The sequence below is a fragment of the Salmo salar genome, chromosome 05, assembly GCF_965601325.2.
Source record: "Salmo salar chromosome 05, fSalSal1, whole genome shotgun sequence".
Lineage (NCBI taxonomy): Eukaryota > Metazoa > Chordata > Actinopteri > Salmoniformes > Salmonidae > Salmo > Salmo salar.
In genome coordinates, this window is record NC_138295.1 from 95570001 (window position 1) to 95591307 (window position 21307).

Consider the following 21307-nt stretch of genomic DNA (forward strand, 5'->3'; position numbering starts at 1 on the left):
TGTTTCCATGAGGACAGGACACCACTAGTATTGTGTCTGTTTCCATGAGGACAGGACAAGACACCACTAGTATTGTGTCTGTTTCCATGAGGACAGGACACCACTAGTATTGTGTCTGTTTCCATGAGGACAGGACACCACTAGTATTGTGTCTGTTTCCATGAGGACAGGACACCACTAGTATTGTGTCTGTTTCCATGAGGACAGGACACCACTAGTATTGTGTCTGTTTCCATGAGGACAGGACAGGACACCACTAGTATTGTGTCTAGATCCATGAGGACAGGACACCACTAGTATTGTGTCTGTTTCCATGAGGACAGGACACCACTAGTATTGTGTCTGTTTCCATGAGGACAGGACAGGACACCACTAGTATTGTGTCTGTTTCCATGAGGACAGGACACCACTAGTATTGTGTCTGTTTCCATGAGGACAGGACACCACTAGTATTGTGTCTGTTTCCATGAGGACAGGACACCACTAGTATTGTGTCTGTTTCCATGAGGACAGGACACCACTAGTATTGTGTCTGTTTCCATGAGGACAGGACAGGACGCCAACTAGTATTGTGTCTGGATCCATGAGGACAGGACACCACTAGTATTGTGTCTGTTTCCATGAGGACAGGACACCACTAGTATTGTGTCTGTTTCCATGAGGACAGGACAGGACACCACTAGTATTGTGTCTGTTTCCATGAGGACAGGACAGGACACCACTAATATTGTGTCTGTTTCCATGAGGACAGGACACCACTAGTATTGTGTCTGTTTCCATGAGGACAGGACAGGACACCACTAGTATTGTGTCTGTTTCCATGAGGACAGGACACCACTAATATTGTGTCTGTTTCCATGAGGACAGGACACCACTAGTATTCTGTCTGTTTCCATGAGGACAGGACACCACTAGTATTGTGTCTGTTTCCATGAGGACAGGACAGGACACCACTAGTATTGTGTCTGTTTCCATGAGGACAGGACAGGACACCACTAGTATTGTGTCTGTTTCCATGAGGACAGGACACCACTAGTATTGTGTCTGTTTCCATGAGGACAGGACACCACTAGTATTGTGTCTGTTTCCATGAGGACAGGACACCACTAGTATTGTGTCTGTTTCCATGAGGACAGGACACCACTAGTATTGTGTCTGGATCCATGAGGACAGGACACCACTAGTATTGTGTCTGTTTCCATGAGGACAGGACAGGACACCACTAGTATTGTGTCTAGATCCATGAGGACAGGACACCACTAGTATTGTGTCTGTTTCCATGAGGACAGGACACCACTAGTATTGTGTCTGTTTCCATGAGGACAGGACAGGACACCACTAGTATTGTGTCTGTTTCCATGAGGACAGGACACCACTAGTATTGTGTCTGTTTCCATGAGGACAGGACACCACTAGTATTGTGTCTGTTTCCATGAGGACAGGACACCACTAGTATTGTGTCTGTTTCCATGAGGACAGGACACCACTAGTATTGTGTCTGTTTCCATGAGGACAGGACACCACTAGTATTGTGTCTGTTTCCATGAGGACAGGACAGGACACCACTAGTATTGTGTCTGTTTCCATGAGGACAGGACAGGACACCACTAGTATTGTGTCTGTTTCCATGAGGACGGGACACCACTAGTATTGTGTCTGTTTCCATGAGGACAAGTGGAAAGTCAAAGCAGCGTGTCCCTGATGTCAGTACTAATGACACTAATGCAGTCCCTGTCTGCCTGCTGAACCATCTAATAACGCAAATTATCGTCAGCAAAAACAACAAGAAATCCTCCCAGACATGTGATCAGTGGTTTGGGGCTTTAAGACATGCAGCACCATCTGGCCATCCGTTTCTTCAGCAGATCTTTCTACTTCCTTTCAGCTGTAATAGCATAGAGCCCATTTTATTCACGCACCGCTCAGCAAGACATTACCTGTCAACTCTATAGTCATTACAATAGACTCATTCATTCCAATTGCCAGGGACTTTTTCCTCAAATTGTTGTTTTATTGTGAGTAAAGTACCGTGGTAAACAAAAGCCTATGTTTCATTTGAGCCTATTAGAACGTGTAAATGTTTATGCAAATGTTTTTGTTTGCATGGGTGTTTGTTTGTGTGTGTGTGTGTGTGTGTGTGTGTGTGTGTGTGTGTGTGTGTGTGTGTGTGTGTGTGTGTGTGTGTGTGTGTGTGTGTGTCACTCTCTGTGCTCCACTGGCTCTGTGTCCAAATAGAGGCTACAGCCAGGGGGTGTGCCCAAATAGAGGCTACAGCCCTGACAGCCAGGGGGTGTGTCCAAATAGAGGCTACAGCCCTGACAGCCAGGGGGTGTGTCCAAATAGAGGCTACAGCCCTGACAGCCAGGGGGTGTGTCCAAATAGAGGCTACAGCCCTGTCAGCCAGGGGGTGTGTCCAAATAGAGGCTACAGCCCTGTCAGCCAGGGGGTGTGTCCAAATAGAGGCTACAGCCCTGTCAGCCAGGGGGTGTGTCCAAATAGAGGCTACAGCCCTGACAGCCAGGGGGTGTGTCCAAATAGAGACTACAGCCCTGACAGCCAGGGGGTGTGTCCAAATAGAGACTACAGCCCTGACAGCCAGGGGGTGTGTCCTCCTGTCCTTAATCTGTTAAACTGGGTGTCATTCAACCATTGGCTGTCCAAACACCCTGTCCCTCTCCCTTTGACTATTTTCTACATTGTAGAATAATAGTGAATATATCGAAACTATGAAATAACATATATGGAATCATGTAGTAACAAAAAAAGTGTTAAACAAATCAAAATATATTTTACATTTGAGATTCTTCAAAGTAGCCACCCTTTGCCTTGATGACAGCTTTGCACACGCTTGGCATTCTCTCAACCAGCTTCACATGGAATGCTTTTACAGCAGTCTTCAAGGAATTTGGGTTCAATTGGGTTGAGAGGGGGTGATTGTGGAGGCCAGGTCATCTGATGCAGCACTCCATCCCTTTCCTTCTTGGTCTGGGTCTTCATTTCCTGTGGTGGTCCTCATGAGAACCAGTTTCATCATAGCGCTTGATGGTTTTTGTGACTACACTTGAAGAAACATTCAAAGTTCTTGAAATTCTCCGGATTGACTGACATTCGTGTCTTAAGTAATGATGGACTGTCGTTTCTCTTTGCTTATTTGAGCTGTTCTTGCCATAATATGGACATGGTCTTTTACCAAATAGGGCTATCTTCTGTATACCACCCCTACCTTGTCACAACACAACTGATTGGCTCAAACGCCTAAAGAAGGAAAGAAATTCCACAAATTTAAAAGGCACTCCTGTTAATTGAAATGCATTCCAGGTGACTACCTCATGAAGCTGGTTGAGAGAATGCCAAGAGTGTGCAAAGCTGTCATCAAGGCAAATCAAATTTGTTTAACACTTTTTTGGTTACTACATGATTCCATATGAGTTATTTCATAGTTTTGATGTCTTCACTATTATTCTAAAATGTAGAAAATAGTAAAAAATAAAGAAAACCCCTTGAATAAGTAGGTGTGTCCAAACTTTTGACTGGTACTGTATAAGGGGACAGTAGATGGTGATCTATATGGGGACAGTAGATGGTGATTTATGTGGGGACAGTAGATGGTGATCTATATGGGGACAGTAGATGGTGATCTATATGGGGACAGTAGATGGTGATCTATATGGGGACAGTAGATGGTGATCTATATGGGGACAGTAGATGGTGATCTATATGGGGACAGTAGATGGTGATCTATATGGGGACAGTAGATGGTGATCTATATGGGGACAGTAGATGGTGATCTATATGGGGACAGTAGATGGTGATTTATGTGGGGACAGTAGATGGTGATCTATATGGGGACAGTAGATGGTGATCTATATGGGGACAGTAGATGGTGATCTATATGGGGACAGTAGATGGTGATCTATATGGGGACAGTAGATGGGGACAGTAGATGGTGATCTATATGGGGACAGTAGATGGGGATCTATATGGGGACAGTAGATGGTGATCTATATGGAGACAGTAGATGGTGATCTATATGGAGACAGTAGATGGTGAACTATATGGGGACAGTAGATGGGGATCTATATGGGGACAGTAGATGGTGATCTATATGGAGACAGTAGATGGTGATCTATATGGAGACAGTAGATGGTGATCTATATGGGGACAGTAGATGGTGATCTATATGGTGATCTATATGGGGACAGTAGATGGTGAACTATATGGGGACAGTAGATGGTGATCTATATGGAGACAGTAGATGGTGAACTATATGGGGACAGTAGATGGTGATCTATATGGGGACAGTAGATGGTGATCTATATGGGGACAGTAGATGGTGATCTATATGGGGACAGTAGATGGTGATCTATATGGGGACAGTAGATGGTGAACTATATGGGGACAGTAGATGGTGATCTATATGGGGACAGTAGATGGGGACAGTAGATGGTGATCTATATGGGGACAGTAGATGGTGATCTATATGGGGACAGTAGATGGGGACAGTAGATGGTGATCTATATGGGGACAGTAGATGGTGATCTATATGGGGACAGTAGATGGTGAACTATATGGGGACAGTAGATGGTGATCTATATGGGGACAGTAGATGGTGATCTATATGGGGACAGTAGATGGTGATCTATATGGGGACAGTAGATGGTGATCTATATGGGGACAGTAGATGATGATCTATATGGGGACAGTAGATGGTGAACTATATGGGGACAGTAAATGGGGATCTATATGGGGACAGTAGATGGTGATCTATATGGGGACAGTAGATGGTGATCTATATGGGGACAGTAGATGGTGATCTATATGGGGACAGTAGATGGTGATCTATATGGGGACAGTAGATGGTGATCTATATGGGGACAGTAGATGGTGATCTATATGGGGACAGTAGATGGTGATCTATATGGGGACAGTAGATGGTGATCTATATGGGGACAGTAGATGGTGATCTATATGGGGACAGTAGATGGTGATCTATATGGGGACAGTAGATGGTGATCTATATGGGGACAGTAGATGGTGATCTATATGGTGACAGTAGATGGTGAACTATATGGGGACAGTAGATGGGGACAGTAGATGGCGATCTATATGGGGTTCCCAGTACAGTAGCAGTCATCTGATCCCTCAGGGAGCGGTCCTGGTTGTCCAGGACAGTAGATGGTGATCTATATGGGGACAGTAGATGGTGATCTATATGGGGACAGTAGATGGTGAACTATATGGGGACAGTAGATGGGGACAGTAGATGGTGATCTATATGGGGTTCCCAGTACAGTAGCAGTCATCTGATCCCTCAGGGAGCGGTCCTGGTTGTCCAGGACAGTAGATGGTGATCTACATGGGGTTCCCAGTACAGTAGCAGTCATCTGATCCCTCAGGGAGCGGTCCTGGTTGTCCAGGACAGTAGATGGTGATCTACATGGGGTTCCCAGTACAGTAGCAGTCATCTGATCCCTCAGGGAGCGGTCCTGGTTGTCCAGGACAGTAGATGGTGATCTACATGGGGTTCCCAGTACAGTAGCAGTCATCTGATCCCTCAGGGAGCGGTCCTGGTTGTCCAGGACAGTAGATGGTGATCTATATGGGGTTCCCAGTACAGTAGCAGTCATCTGATCCCTCAGGGAGCGGTCCTGGTTGTCCAGGACAGTAGATGGTGATCTACATGGGGTTCCCAGTACAGTAGCAGTCATCTGATCCCTCAGGGAGCGGTCCTGGTTGTCCAGGACAGTAGATGGTGATCTACATGGGGTTCCCAGTACAGTAGCAGTCATCTGATCCCTCAGGGAGCGGTCCTGGTTGTCCAGGACAGTAGATGGTGATCTACATGGGGTTCCCAGTACAGTAGCAGTCATCTGATCCCTCAGAGAGCGGTCCTGGTTGTCCAGGACAGTCAGTTTCTCTCTGTCTAATCAGCAGCCCTGCTGAGTTCCACTAGTTAATAACGCAGGATGAGAATGGAAGCCTCTGGCGTCGGGACAGAGACACTGTCACGACGGTCTGAAGAATGGGACCAAGGTGCAGCGTGTGTATCGTTCCACATTTTATTATAACTGTGAAACTATGCAAGACATACAAATAAACTTAATAAACAAATCAACAAACCGTGACAAAGAGGTGCAACATACACTAACTCAAAATAATCTCCCACAAAACCTAGTGGGAAAAACAACAACTTAAATATGATCCCCAATTAGAGACAACGATGATTGGAGATCATCCCCCCCAAAAAAACGTAGAAAAAAGAAACTAGAACCAACATAGACATAAATAAACTAGACTAAACCCCCTGTCACGCCCTGACCTACTCTACCATAGAAAATAAAAGCTTTCTATGGTCAGGACGTGACAGACACAGAGGAAGGCTGCTCTCTCCCTCTCTGGCAGAAGCTGTACTGTACTGGCTGTTAGTGGGACTAGCAGAATGAACGAGAGGCCAAACATGGCTATTTCATTTAACAAAAATCCAGGACACTATCAAATGAAAACAGCTTGAAAGTCAATGGCTTATACACACCTAGTGTAAATGTAGTGTGTGTGTGTGTGTGTATGTACGTGGTGTGTGTGTGTGTGTGTACGTGTGTGTGTGTGTGTGTGTGTGTACGTGGTGTGTGTGTGTGTGTGTGTGTGTGTGTGTGTGTGTGTGTGTGGTGTGTGTGTGTGTGTGTGTGTGTCGTGTGTGTGTGTGTGTGTGAGCGTGGTGTGTGTACGTGGTGTGTGTGTGTCGTGGTGTGTGTGTGTGGTGTGTGTGTACCTGCAGTGCTTCCAGGAAGCGGAAGGATCCCAGACGTCGTCCCCTGGGAACCAGGCAGAAGGTAGAGTTGTGAAGCATCTCTCTGTAATCATGTCTGAAGACAGAACAGACGATTAGAGTTACACATGAATATGACATGGCATTTAGTAGACACATATCAACAGTGACTTAACAACATAGATTGGCCCCAGCGGGAATTAAAACCAAGACTTTGGTCAACACCAAGCTCTTACAAACTGAGCCACAAAGGACCACAGAGGACTGGAGGAACAGACAGATGTAGGACAGGGTTATAGCTGGGGGAGATCTTCTAGCATTCAGGGCTGGACAGGGAGGGTTAACATGTCTCTATCTGGGTTAGCTTTGAGCTATGACAGGACAACAGTTGATTACACAGTGAACGACCCAGTGGTTACTAAAGGCTTCATCATGCTTCAGTTCGGTTTGGCATCCAGACGGAGTCGGCTAGGTGAACCAAACTAGTGTGCTCCCATACTCCCTGAAAAAACCTTCGCTTGAAAAAAAACGAGAGGAGAAAAAAAACTGCCAATTGTACTGTTTGTCCATTTTGAGATGCCGTAGTCAGTAGACAGAATTAAATCTAAGATAACGTCAAAATAAATGCCGTTTCTTGATGTGTTTTTGGTCGAGGAGATCTTAGTTTTACATCTAAGATGTTTGGTGCAGAATTTCTCAATGAAAACATTTGTGTGAAAACGAATCGTTTCTCGTTGAATAACAACAAAGATTTGATTGAAGAATCCCTCTAGTTGACCAATCACGGACAAAAGGGGTGTGAACTTCGGCTGGCCTTTAGAAAAAAAAACGTATGCCTGAACAGCTGGGGGGAAAACCCTTACCCGAAGTCCAAAACAAATAAAAATCTGTTATAATATATTCACAAACTCTTCTGAACTGTTTTGGGCTGGGAAGCACGCAGACCCCTCAGCACCTCCTCTTCCCTCCAATCTACAGGTCAGTCAGCACCTCCTCTTCCCTCCAATCTACAGGTCAGTCAGCACCTCCTCTTCCCTCCAATCTACAGGTCAGTCAGCACCTCCTCTTCCCTCCAATCTACAGGTCAGTCAGCACCTCCTCTTCCCTCCAATCTACAGGTCAGTCAGCACCTCCTCTTCCCTCCAATCTACAGGTCAGTCAGCACCTCCTCTTCCCTCCAATCTACAGGTCAGTCAGCACCTCCTCTTCCCTCCAATCTACAGGTCAGTCAGCACCTCCTCTTCCCTCCAATCTACAGGTCAGTCAGCACCTCCTCTTCCCTCCAATCTACAGGTCAGTCAGCACCTCCTCTTCCCTCCAATCTACAGGTCAGTCAGCACCTCCTCTTCCCTCCAATCTACAGGTCAGTCAGCACCTCCTCTTCCCTCCAATCTACAGGTCAGTCAGCACCTCCTCTTCCCTTCCAATCTACAGGTCAGTCAGCACCTCCTCTTCCCTCCAATCTACAGGTCAGTCAGCACCTCCTCTTCCCTTCCAATCTACAGGTCAGTCAGCACCTCCTCTTCCCTCCAATCTACAGGTCAGTCAGCACCTCCTCTTCCCTTCCAATCTACAGGTCAGTCAGCACCTCCTCTTCCCTCCAATCTACAGGTCAGTCAGCACCTCCTCTTCCCTCCAATCTACAGGTCAGTCAGCACCTCCTCTTCCCTCCAATCTACAGGTCAGTCAGCACCTCCTCTTCCCTCCAATCTACAGGTCAGTCAGCACCTCCTCTTCCCTCCAATCTACAGGTCAGTCAGCACCTCCTCTTCCCTCCAATCTACAGGTCAGTCAGCACCTCCTCTTCCCTCCAATCTACAGGTCAGTCAGCACCTCCTCTTCCCTCCAATCTACAGGTCAGTCAGCACCTCCTCTTCCCTCCAATCTACAGGTCAGTCAGCACCTCCTCTTCCCTCCAATCTACAGGTCAGTCAGCACCTCCTCTTCCCTTCCAATCTACAGGTCAGTCAGCACCTCCTCTTCCCTCCAATCTACAGGTCAGTCAGCACCTCCTCTTCCCTCCAATCTACAGGTCAGTCAGCACCTCCTCTTCCCTCCAATCTACAGGTCAGTCAGCACCTCCTCTTCCCTCCAATCTACAGGTCAGTCAGCACTTCTACAGGTCAGTCAGCACCTCCTCTTCCCTCCAATCTACAGGTCAGTCAGCACCTCCTCTTCCCTCCAATCTACAGGTCAGTCAGCACCTCCTCTTCCCTCCAATCTACAGGTCAGTCAGCACCTCCTCTTCCCTCCAATCTACAGGTCAGTCAGCACCTCCTCTTCCCTCCAATCTACAGGTCAGTCAGCACCTCCTCTTCCCTCCAATCTACAGGTCAGTCAGCACCTCCTCTTCCCTCCAATCTACAGGTCAGTCAGCACCTCCTCTTCCCTTCCAATCTACAGGTCAGTCAGCACCTCCTCTTCCCTCCAATCTACAGGTCAGTCAGCACCTCCTCTTCCCTCCAATCTACAGGTCAGTCAGCACCTCCTCTTCCCTCCAATCTACAGGTCAGTCAGCACCTCCTCTTCCCTTCCAATCTACAGGTCAGTCAGCACCTCCTCTTCCCTCCAATCTACAGGTCAGTCAGCACCTCCTCTTCCCTCCAATCTACAGGTCAGTCAGCACCTCCTCTTCCCTCCAATCTACAGGTCAGTCAGCACCTGATGATGCTTGGAATTCCTGCGTCGGGCCGTGATGTGTATGTGGTGATGTGTATGTGGTGATGTGTATGTGGTGATGTGTATGTGGTGATGTGTATGTGGTGATGTGTATGTGGTGATGTGTATGTGTTGATGTGTATGTGGTGATGTGTATGTGTTGATGTGTATGTGTTGATGTGTATGTGGTGATGTGTATGTGGTGATGTGTATGTGGTGATGTGTATGTGGTGATGTGTATGTGTATGTGGTGATGTGTATGTGGTGATGTGTGAGTCTGGGGCAGATCTGCTATGAATAGCCCTCATCAGCAGCCCAGTCCAGGGGTCTACCTGAATCCCTCTATCCATCCTGGAGCAGCCTGAATTCACCCTGGATCACTGAGCAGCCTGAATTCACCCTGGATCACTGAGCAGCCTGAATCCACCCTGGATCACTGAGCAGCCTGAATTCACCCTGGATCACTGAGCAGCCTGAATTCACCCTGGATCACTGAGCAGCCTGAATTCACCCTGTTTGAGAAGCACACATCTACAAAGCTTCAGATGTTGTAGATTGTATTGAAACTGCGAGACTTGAGGTCTCTGGGAAATGAGGAGGAGGACATTCCACAGCTCTGACACATGACCCCATGTCTGGTTGACCTTGACATGACCTGTGGTTTACAGCGCACTGTCCGTCAGGTCTGATAGAAACTGTCTCTGAGCCTGCTGTTATCTAGAAACCATCAGACTGCTGAAACACTTGATCTGCCCACCTGCACTGACTGCTCACCTTTCACACACTCAATCACTAGCGTCCACTCCACATTACTGGCCTGTATGACCGAGTGAATAGGAGGAAGCACGTGCTGAATAATCCACTCCACATTACTGGCCTGTATGACCGAGTGAATAGGAGGAAGCACGTGCTGAATAATCCACTCCACATTACTGGCCTTTATGACCGAGTGAATAGGAGGAAGCACGTGTTGAATAATCCACTCCACATTACTGGCCTGTATGACCGAGTGAATAGGAGGAAGCACGTGCTGAATAATCCACTCCACATTACTGGCCTGTATGACCGAGTGAATAGGAGGAAGCACGTGCTGAATAATCCACTCCACATTACTGGCCTGTATGACCGAGTGAATAGGAGGAAGCACGTGCTGAATAATCCACTCCACATTACTGGCCTGTATGACCGAGTGAATAGGAGGAAGCACGTGCTGAATAATCCACTCCACATTACTGGCCTGTATGACCGAGTGAATAGGAGGAAGCACGTGCTGAATAATCCACTCCACATTACTGGCCTGTATGACCGAGTGAATAGGAGGAAGCACGTGCTGAATAATCCACTCCACATTACTGGCCTGTATGACCGAGTCAATAGGAGGAAGCACGTGTTGAATAATCCACTCCACATTACTGGCCTGTATGACCGAGTGAATAGGAGGAAGCACGTGCTGAATAATCCACTCCACATTACTGGCCTGTATGACCGAGTGAATAGGAGGAAGCACGTGCTGAATAATCCACTCCACATTACTGGCCTGTATGACCGAGTGAATAGGAGGAAGCACGTGTTGAATAATCCACTCCACATTACTGGCCTGTATGACCGAGTGAATAGGAGGAAGCACGTGCTGAATAATCCACTCCACATTACTGGCCTGTATGACCGAGTGAATAGGTGGAAGCACGTGCTGAATAATCCACTCCACATTACTGGCCTGTATGACCGAGTGAATAGGAGGAAGCACGTGCTGAATAATCCACTCCACATTACTGGCCTGTATGACCGAGTGAATAGGAGGAAGCACGTGCTGAATAATCCACTCCACATTACTGGCCTGTATGACCGAGTGAATAGGAGGAAGCACGTGCTGAATAATCCACTCGACATTACTGGCCTGTATGACCGAGTGAATAGGTGGAAGCACGTGCTGAATAATCCACTCCACATTACTGGCCTGTATGACCGAGTGAATAGGAGGAAGCACGTGCTGAATAATCCACTCCACATTATTGGCCTGTATGACCGAGTGAATAGGAGGAAGCACGTGCTGAATAATCCACTCCACATTACTGGCCTGTATGACCGAGTGAATAGGAGGAAGCACGTGTTGAATAATCCACTCCACATTACTGGCCTGTATGACCGAGTGAATAGGAGGAAGCACGTGCTGAATAATCCACTCCACATTACTGGCCTGTATGACCGAGTGAATAGGTGGAAGCACGTGCTGAATAATCCACTCCACATTACTGGCCTGTATGACCGAGTGAATAGGAGGAAGCACGTGCTGAATAATCCACTCCACATTACTGGCCTGTATGACCGAGTGAATAGGAGGAAGCACGTGCTGAATAATCCACTCCACATTACTGGCCTGTATGACCGAGTGAATAGGAGGAAGCACGTGCTGAATAATCCACTCCACATTACTGGCCTGTATGACCGAGTGAATAGGTGGAAGCACGTGCTGAATAATCCACTCCACATTACTGGCCTGTATGACCGAGTGAATAGGAGGAAGCACGTGCTGAATAATCCACTCCACATCATTGGCCTGTATGACTGAGTGAATAGGAGGAAGCACGTGCTGAATAATCCACTCCACATTACTGGCCTGTATGACCGAGTGAATAGGAGGAAGCACGTGTTGAATAATCCACTCCAAAATCTTCCATTCTGTTTGCAACAAGGCTGATAAGTAACACTTCAAGACAACATGGCCAAAGACATTCACTTTTTTTGCCCAATAATGTTTGTACCATGTTTTGTGCTGCTACCATGTTGTGTTGCTACCATGTTGTTGTCATGTTGTGTTGCTACCATGCTGTGTTGTTGTCATGTTGTGTTGCTACCATGCTGTGTTGTCATGTGTCGCTGCCATGCTGTGTTGTTGTCTTAGGTCTGTCACGGTTGTCGTAGGAATGAACGGACCAAAGTGCAGCGTGTGTATCGTTCCACATTTTATTTATTCTGTGAAACTATGCAATACATAAATAAACTTGAATGACAAAAAAATAAAAAATAAATATATATATATAAATAAAAAACAAAACCTGACAGAGAGGTGAAACAAACACGACTCAAAACTAATCTCCCACAAACCCAGGTGGAAAAAAACCCTACTTAAGTATGATCTCCAATTAGAGACAACGAGGACCAGCTGCCTCTAATTTGAGATCATCCCAAACAAAACCAACATAGAAATACAAAACTAGAACATGAAAATAGAAATACAAAACATAGAAAAACACCCCCTGTCACGCCCTGACCTACTCTACCATAGAAAATAACCTCTTACTATGGTCAGGACGTGACAATGTCTCTCTCTATGTAGTGTTGTGTTGTCTCTCTTTATGTAGTGTTGTGTTGTCTCTCTTTATGTAGTGTAGTGTTGTCTCTCTTTATGTAGTGTTGTGTTGTCTCTCTTTATGTAGTGTTGTGTTGTCTCTCTTTATGTAGTGTTGTGTTGTCTCTCTTTATGTAGTGTTGTGTTGTCTCTATGTAGTGTTGTGTTGTCTCTCTTTATGTAGTGTTGTGTTGTCTCTCTCTATGTAGTGTTGGGTTGTCTCTCTTTATGTAGTGTTGTGTTGTCTCTCTTTATGTAGTGTTGTGTTGTCTCTCTTTATGTAGTGTTGTCTCTCTTTATGTAGTGTTGTCTCTCTTTATGTAGTGTTGTCTCTCTTTATGTAGTGTCGTCTCTCTTTATGTAGTGTTGTGTTGTCTCTCTTTATGTAGTGTTGTGTTGTCTCTCTCTATGTAGTGTTGTGTTGTCTCTCTCTATGTAGTGTTGTGTTGTCTCTCTTTATGTAGTGTTGTGTTGTCTCTATGTAGTGTAGTGTCGTCTCTCTTTATGTAGTGTTGTGTTGTCTCTCTTTATGTAGTGTTGTGTTGTCTCTCTTTATGTAGTGTTGTGTTGTCTCTATGTAGTGTTGTGTTGTCTCTCTTTATGTAGTGTTGTCTCTCTTTATGTAGTGTTGTCTCTCTTTATGTAGTGTTGTCTCTTTATGTAGTGTTGTGTTGTCTCTCTTTATGTAGTGTTGTGTTGTCTCTCTCTATGTAGTGTTGTGTTGTCTCTCTTTATGTAGTGTTGTGTTGTCTCTCTTTATGTAGTGTTGTGTTGTCTCTCTTTATGTAGTGTTGTCTCTCTTTATGTAGTGTTGTCTCTCTTTATGTAGTGTTGTCTCTCTTTATGTAGTGTTGTGTTGTCTCTCTTTATGTAGTGTTGTGTTGTCTCTCTCTATGTAGTGTTGTGTTGTCTCTCTCTATGTAGTGTTGTGTTGTCTCTCTTTATGTAGTGTAGTGTTGTCTCTATGTAGTGTTGTGTTGTCTCTCTTTATGTAGTGTTGTGTTGTCTCTTTATGTAGTGTTGTGTCGTCTCTCTTTATGTAGTGTTGTCTCTCTTTATGTAGTGTTGTGTTGTCTCTCTTTATGTAGTGTTGTGTTGTCTCTCTTTATGTAGTGTTGTGTTGTCTCTCTTTATGTAGTGTTGTCTCTCTTTATGTAGTGTTGTGTTGTCTCTCTTTATGTAGTGTTGTGTTGTCTCTCTTTATGTAGTGTTGTGGAGTCTCTCTTTATGTAGTGTTGTGTTGTCTCTCTTTATGTAGTGTAGTGTTGTCTCTCTTTATGTAGTGTTGTGTCGTCTCTCTTTATGTAGTGTTGTGTCGTCTCTCTTTATGTAGTGTTGTGTTGTCTCTCTTTATGTAGTGTAGTGTCGTCTCTCTTTATGTAGTGTTGTGTCGTCTCTCTTTATGTAGTGTTGTGTTGTCTCTCTTTATGTAGTGTTGTCTCTCTTTATGTAGTGTTGTCTCTCTTTATGTAGTGTTGTCTCTCTTTATGTAGTGTTGTGTTGTCTCTCTTTATGTAGTGTTGTGTTGTCTCTCTCTATGTAGTGTTGTGTTGTCTCTCTCTATGTAGTGTTGTGTTGTCTCTCTTTATGTAGTGTAGTGTTGTCTCTATGTAGTGTTGTGTTGTCTCTCTTTATGTAGTGTTGTGTTGTCTCTATGTAGTGTAGTGTCGTCTCTCTTTATGTAGTGTTGTGTTGTCTCTCTTTATGTAGTGTTGTGTTGTCTCTCTTTATGTAGTGTTGTGTTGTCTCTATGTAGTGTTGTGTTGTCTCTCTTTATGTAGTGTTGTCTCTCTTTATGTAGTGTTGTCTCTCTTTATGTAGTGTTGTCTCTTTATGTAGTGTTGTGTTGTCTCTCTTTATGTAGTGTTGTGTTGTCTCTCTCTATGTAGTGTTGTGTTGTCTCTCTTTATGTAGTGTTGTGTTGTCTCTCTTTATGTAGTGTTGTGTTGTCTCTCTTTATGTAGTGTTGTCTCTCTTTATGTAGTGTTGTGTTGTCTCTCTTTATGTAGTGTTGTGTTGTCTCTCTCTATGTAGTGTTGTGTTGTCTCTCTCTATGTAGTGTTGTGTTGTCTCTCTTTATGTAGTGTAGTGTTGTCTCTATGTAGTGTTGTGTTGTCTCTCTTTATGTAGTGTTGTGTTGTCTCTTTATGTAGTGTTGTGTCGTCTCTCTTTATGTAGTGTTGTCTCTCTTTATGTAGTGTTGTGTTGTCTCTCTTTATGTAGTGTTGTGTTGTCTCTCTTTATGTAGTGTTGTGTTGTCTCTCTTTATGTAGTGTTGTCTCTCTTTATGTAGTGTTGTGTTGTCTCTCTTTATGTAGTGTTGTGTTGTCTCTCTTTATGTAGTGTTGTGGAATCTCTCTTTATGTAGTGTTGTGTTGTCTCTCTTTATGTAGTGTAGTGTTGTCTCTCTTTATGTAGTGTTGTGTCGTCTCTCTTTATGTAGTGTTGTGTCGTCTCTCTTTATGTAGTGTTGTGTTGTCTCTCTTTATGTAGTGTAGTGTCGTCTCTCTTTATGTAGTGTTGTGTCGTCTCTCTTTATGTAGTGTTGTGTTGTCTCTCTTTATGTAGTGTTGTCTCTCTTTATGTAGTGTTGTCTCTCTTTATGTAGTGTTGTGTTGTCTCTCTTTATGTAGTGTTGTGTTGTCTCTCTCTATGTAGTGTTGTGTTGTCTCTCTCTATGTAGTGTTGTGTTGTCTCTCTTTATGTAGTGTAGTGTTGTCTCTATGTAGTGTTGTGTTGTCTCTCTTTATGTAGTGTTGTGTTGTCTCTATGTAGTGTAGTGGTCGTCTCTCTTTATGTAGTGTTGTGTTGTCTCTCTTTATGTAGTGTTGTGTTGTCTCTCTTTATGTAGTGTTGTGTTGTCTCTATGTAGTGTTGTGTTGTCTCTCTTTATGTAGTGTTGTCTCTCTTTATGTAGTGTTGTCTCTCTTTATGTAGTGTTGTCTCTTTATGTAGTGTTGTGTTGTCTCTCTTTATGTAGTGTTGTGTTGTCTCTCTCTATGTAGTGTTGTGTTGTCTCTCTTTATGTAGTGTTGTGTTGTCTCTCTTTATGTAGTGTTGTGTTGTCTCTCTTTATGTAGTGTTGTCTCTCTTTATGTAGTGTTGTGTTGTCTCTCTTTATGTAGTGTTGTGTTGTCTCTCTCTATGTAGTGTTGTGTTGTCTCTCTCTATGTAGTGTTGTGTTGTCTCTCTTTATGTAGTGTAGTGTTGTCTCTATGTAGTGTTGTGTTGTCTCTCTTTATGTAGTGTTGTGTTGTCTCTTTATGTAGTGTTGTGTCGTCTCTCTTTATGTAGTGTTGTCTCTCTTTATGTAGTGTTGTGTTGTCTCTCTTTATGTAGTGTTGTGTTGTCTCTCTTTATGTAGTGTTGTGTTGTCTCTCTTTATGTAGTGTTGTCTCTCTTTATGTAGTGTTGTGTTGTCTCTCTTTATGTAGTGTTGTGTTGTCTCTCTTGATGTAGTGTTGTGGAGTCTCTCTTGATGTAGTGTTGTGGAGTCTCTCTTGATGTAGTGTTGTGTGTCTCTCTTATGTAGTGTTGTGGTCTCTCTTGATGTAGTGTTGTGGTGTCTCTCTTGATGTAGTGTTGTGTCGTCTCTCTTTATGTAGTGTTGTGTTGTCTCTCTTTATGTAGTGTAGTGTCGTCTCTCTTTATGTAGTGTTGTGTCGTCTCTCTTTATGTAGTGTTGTGTCGTCTCTCTCTATGTAGTGTTGTGTTGTCTCTCTTTATGTAGTGTTGTGTCGTCTCTCTTTATGTAGTGTTGTGTTGTCTCTTTATGTAGTGTTGTGTTGTCTCTTTATGTAGTGTTGTGTCGTCCCTCTTGTCATGATGTGTGTTTTGTCCTATATTTATATTTATTTATTTGTATGTTTAATCCCATGCTCCCGTCCCCCGCAGGAGGCCTTTTGCCTTTCGATAGGCCATCATTGTAACTGACTTGCCTAGTTAAATAAAGGTTAAATAAAAAATAAATAAAAACATGGCCTACGTTAAAAACAACAGGTTTGTGTCAACTCCAACGTAATAAAACACAGAGTAAAACCCTCTGCATTGTGGTGGCAGCATCATGTTATGGGTATGTATTGTGGTGGCAGCATCATGTTATGGGTGTGTATTGTGGTGGCAGCATCATGTTATGGGTGTGTACTGTGGTGGCAGCATCATGTTATGGGTGTGTATTGTGGTGGCAGCATCATGTTATGGGTGTGTACTGTGGTGGCAGCATCATGTTATGGGTGTGTACTGTGGTGGCAGCATCATGTTATGGGTGTGTACTGTGGTGGCAGCATCATGTTATGGGTGTGTACTGTGGTGGCAGCATCACATTATGGGTGTGTACTGTGGTGGCAGCATCATGTTATGGGTGTGTATTGTGGTGGCAGCATCATGTTATGGGTGTGTACTGTGGTGGCAGCATCATGTTATGGGTGTGTACTGTGGCGGCAGCATCATGTTATGGGTGTGTACTGTGGTGGCAGCATCACGTTATGGGTGTGTACTGTGGTGGCAGCATCACGTTATGGGTGTGTATTGTGGTGGCAGCATCATGTTATGGGTGTGTACTGTGGTGGCAGCATCATGTTATGGGTGTGTACTGTGGTGGCAGCATCATGTTATGGGTGTGTACTGTGGTGGCAGCATCATGTTATGGGTATGTACTGTGGTGGCAGCATCATGTTATGGGTGTGTATTGTGGTGGCAGCATCATGTTATGGGTGTCTACTGTGGTGGCAGCATCACGTTATGGGTGTGTACTGTGGTGGCAGCATCATGTTATGGGTGTGTATTGTGGTGGCAGCATCATGTTATGGGTGTGTACTGTGGTGGCAGCATCACGTTATGGGTGTGTACTGTGGTGGCAGCATCACGTTATGGGTGTGTATTGTGGTGGCAGCATCATGTTATGGGTGTGTACTGTGGTGGCAGCATCATGTTATGGGTGTGTACTGTGGTGGCAGCATCATGTTATGGGTGTGTACTGTGGTGGCAGCATCATGTTATGGGTGTGTACTGTGGTGGCAGCATCATGTTATGGGTATGTACTGTGGTGGCAGCATCATGTTATGGGTATGTACTGTGGTGGCAGCATCATGTTATGGGTGTGTACTGTGGTGGCAGCATCATGTTATGGGTATGTACTGTGGTGGCAGCATCATGTTATGGGTATGTACTGTGGTGGCAGCATCATGTTATGTGTATGTACTGTGGTGGCAGCATCATGGTATGGGTATGTACAGTGGTGGCAGCATCATGTTATGGGTATGTACTGTGGTGGCAGCATCATGTTATGGGTATGTACTGTGGTGGCAGCATCATGTTAGGGGTATGTACTGTGGTGGCAGCATCATGTTATGGGTGTGTACTGTGGTGGCAGCATCATCTTATGGGTGTGTACTGTGGTGGCAGCATCATGTTATGGGTATGTACTGTGGTGGCAGCATCATGCTATGGGTATGTATTGTGGTGGCAGCATCATGTTATGGGTGTGTATTGTGGTGGCAGCATCATGTTATGGGTATGTATTGTGGTGGCAGCATCATGCTATGGGTATGTATTGTGGTGGCAGCATCATGTTATGGGTATGTATTGTGGTGGCAGCATCATGTTATGGGTATGTATTGTGGTGGCAGCATCATGTTATGGCTATGTACTGTGGTGGCAGCATCATGCTATGGGTATGCACTGTGGTGGCAGCATCATGCTATGGGTATGTACTGTGGTGGCAGCATCATGCTATGGGTGTGTACTGTGGTGGCAGCATCACGTTATGGGTGTGTATTGTGGTGGCAGCATCATGTTATGGGTATGTATTGTGGTGGCAGCATCACGTTATGGGTATGTATTGTGGTGGCAGCATCATGTTATGGGTATGTATTGTGGTGGCAGCATCATGTTATGGGTATGTATTGTGGTGGCAGCATCACGTTATGGGTATGTATTGTGGTGACAGCATCATGTTATGGGTATGTACTGTGGTGGCAGCATCATGCTATGGGTATGTATTGTGGTGACAGCATCATGTTATGGGTATGTACTGTGGTGGCAGCATCATGTTATGGGTGTGTACTGTGGTGGCAGCATCATGTTATGGGTATGCTTGTCACTGGCAGGGACTGGGGAGTTTGTCAGGATTGAAATAAATATGAAAGGAGCCACGCCCAGGTGAAAAGGAAAACCCACCTCAGTCTTCTGAAAACCTAAACCTGGGATAGAGATGTATTCTTCAGCGGGACAATTACACACATTGAACCCAGTAAACTGATAGATTGATGAGTTATCGTGTATGAACCCAGTAAACTGATAGACAGGACTAGTCCAGAGATGTCTTCCCAGCCGTGTAGTAATAACACAGTTATGTTCACACAGCCCAACAATGTCCTGTTTATCTAGTTAGCCTGTTGTGTTTACTAGTTGCCTTAGAAACACTGAGAAACACGCTGTTACTTTGTTCACACGAGTCTGAGTTGAATCATCTTCACCATAAATCAGACGAGTAGAAACTACGGGAAGCAGAGAGTGACATTTGACAGATGTGGGACAACCTGTACAGGGATAATTATTGTGTAATTAGACCCTGAGGAAGCGGTACCTAGCCTGAAGATCGCTAGTCAAGCCAAGAGAGAGCTAGACCTATGTATTAGAGCATGTATAGGCCCTGAGGAAGCGGTACCTAGCCTGGAGATCTCTAGTCAAGCCAAGAGAGAGCTAGACCTATGTATTAGAGCATGTATAGACCCTGAGGAAGTGGTACCTAGCCTGGAGATCTCTAGTCAAGCCGAGAGAGAGCTAGACCTATGTATTAGAGCATGTATAGGCCCTGAGGAAGCGGTACCTAGCCTGGAGATCTCTAGTCAAGCCGAGAGAGAGCTAGACCTATGTATTAGAGCATGTATAGACCCTGAGGAAGCGGTACCTAGCCTGAAGATCTCTAGTCAAGCCAAGAGAGAGCTAGACCTATGTATTAGAGCATGTATAGACCCTGAGGAAGCGGTACCTAGCCTGAAGATCGCTAGTCAAGCCAAGAGAGAGCTAGACCTATGTATTAGAGCATGTATAGACCCTGAGGAAGCGGTACCTAGCCTGAAGATCGCTAGTCAAGCCAAGAGAGAGCTAGACCTATGTATTAGAGCATGTATAGGCCCTGAGGAAGCGGTACCTAGCCTGAAGATCTCTAGTCAAGCCAAGAGAGAGCTAGACCTATGTATTAGAGCATGTATAGGCCCTGAGGAAGCGGTACCTAGCCTGGAGATCTCTAGTCAAGCCAAGAGAGAGCTAGACCTATGTATTAGAGCATGTATAGGCCCTGAGGAAGCGGTACCTAGCCTGAAGATCTCTAGTCAAGCCAAGAGAGAGCTAGACCTATGTATTAGAGCATGTATAGACCCTGAGGAAGCGGTACCTAGCCTGGAGATCTCGTGTCAAGCCAAGAGAGAGCTAGACCTATGTATTAGAGCATGTATAGACCCTGAGGAAGCGGTACCTAGCCTGGAGATCTCTGGTCAAGCCAAGAGAGAGCTAGACCTATGTATTAGAGCATGTATAGGCCCTGAGGAAGCGGTACCTAGCCTGAAGATCTCTAGCCAAGCCAAGAGAGAGCTAGACCTATGTATTAGAGCAGATACATGAAACAGGAAGTCATTCCTGGCCCTGGCAGTAAACTGACATTTACTCCATGTTCTGTTATAATCTCCACCCGGCACAGCCAGAAGAGGACTGGCCACCCCTCATAGCCTGGTTCCTCTCTAGGTTTCTTCCTAGGTTTTGGCCTTTCTAGGGAGTTTTTCCTAGCCACCGTGCTTCTACACCTGCATTGCTTGCTGTTTGGGGGGGTTTTAGGCTGAGTTTCTGTACAGCACTTTGAGATATCAGCTGATGTAAGAAGGGCTATATAAATACATTTGATTTTGATTTAGATACATGAAACAGAGAGCCATTCCTGGCCCTGGCAGGGAGAATCCTATGCTGTTTATCACATCGCACTCGTTATCCAAACGTTGGTTTAAAAAGCAGAGCATGATGGGTACTGTATGATCATCACTGCTACTGAGCTGTCAGGGCTAGATGGTTCTAGAACCAGCTGCATATTGTCCTTCTCTGTGGCTCTAACAGATCAGAGGACATCTCAGATCTCTACCATCAACATGAGGACTACATGCACTGTACGTCCCCACCTATCCTGTCTCACGGACACATGCTGACATCTGGTCTGACGCAGGGTAATGTATAGATGAAGCCATACATCATCAAGAGAACGGTAATGTATAGATGAGGCCATACATCATCAAGAGAACGGTAATGTATAGATGAGGCCATATACACATCATCATGAGAACGGTAATGTATAGATGAAGCCATATACACGTCATCATGAGAACGCTAATGTATAGATGAGGCCATATACACATCATCAAGAGAACGGTAATGTATAGATGAGGCCATATACACGTCATCAAGAGAACGATAATGTATAGATGAGGCCATATACACATCATCAAGAGAACGGTAATGTATAGATGAGGCCATACGTCATCAAGAGA

At 44.9% G+C, this 21307-nt stretch overlaps 1 protein-coding gene across 8 annotated transcripts in view; it reads right to left on the minus strand.

The window, feature by feature from the left end:
- The window catches only part of LOC106606169 (exostosin-1a), a 126335-nt gene that overhangs the window by 34898 nt on the left and 70130 nt on the right, over nucleotides 1-21307 (minus strand). For all 8 annotated transcript variants that reach the window (XM_082976006.1, XM_082976002.1, XM_082976003.1 and 5 more), the window contains exon 2: nucleotides 6770-6863. In XM_082976006.1, the coding sequence (XP_082832132.1) occupies nucleotides 6770-6863 (94 nt within the window). The remainder of the gene's footprint in view (nucleotides 1-6769; nucleotides 6864-21307) is intronic.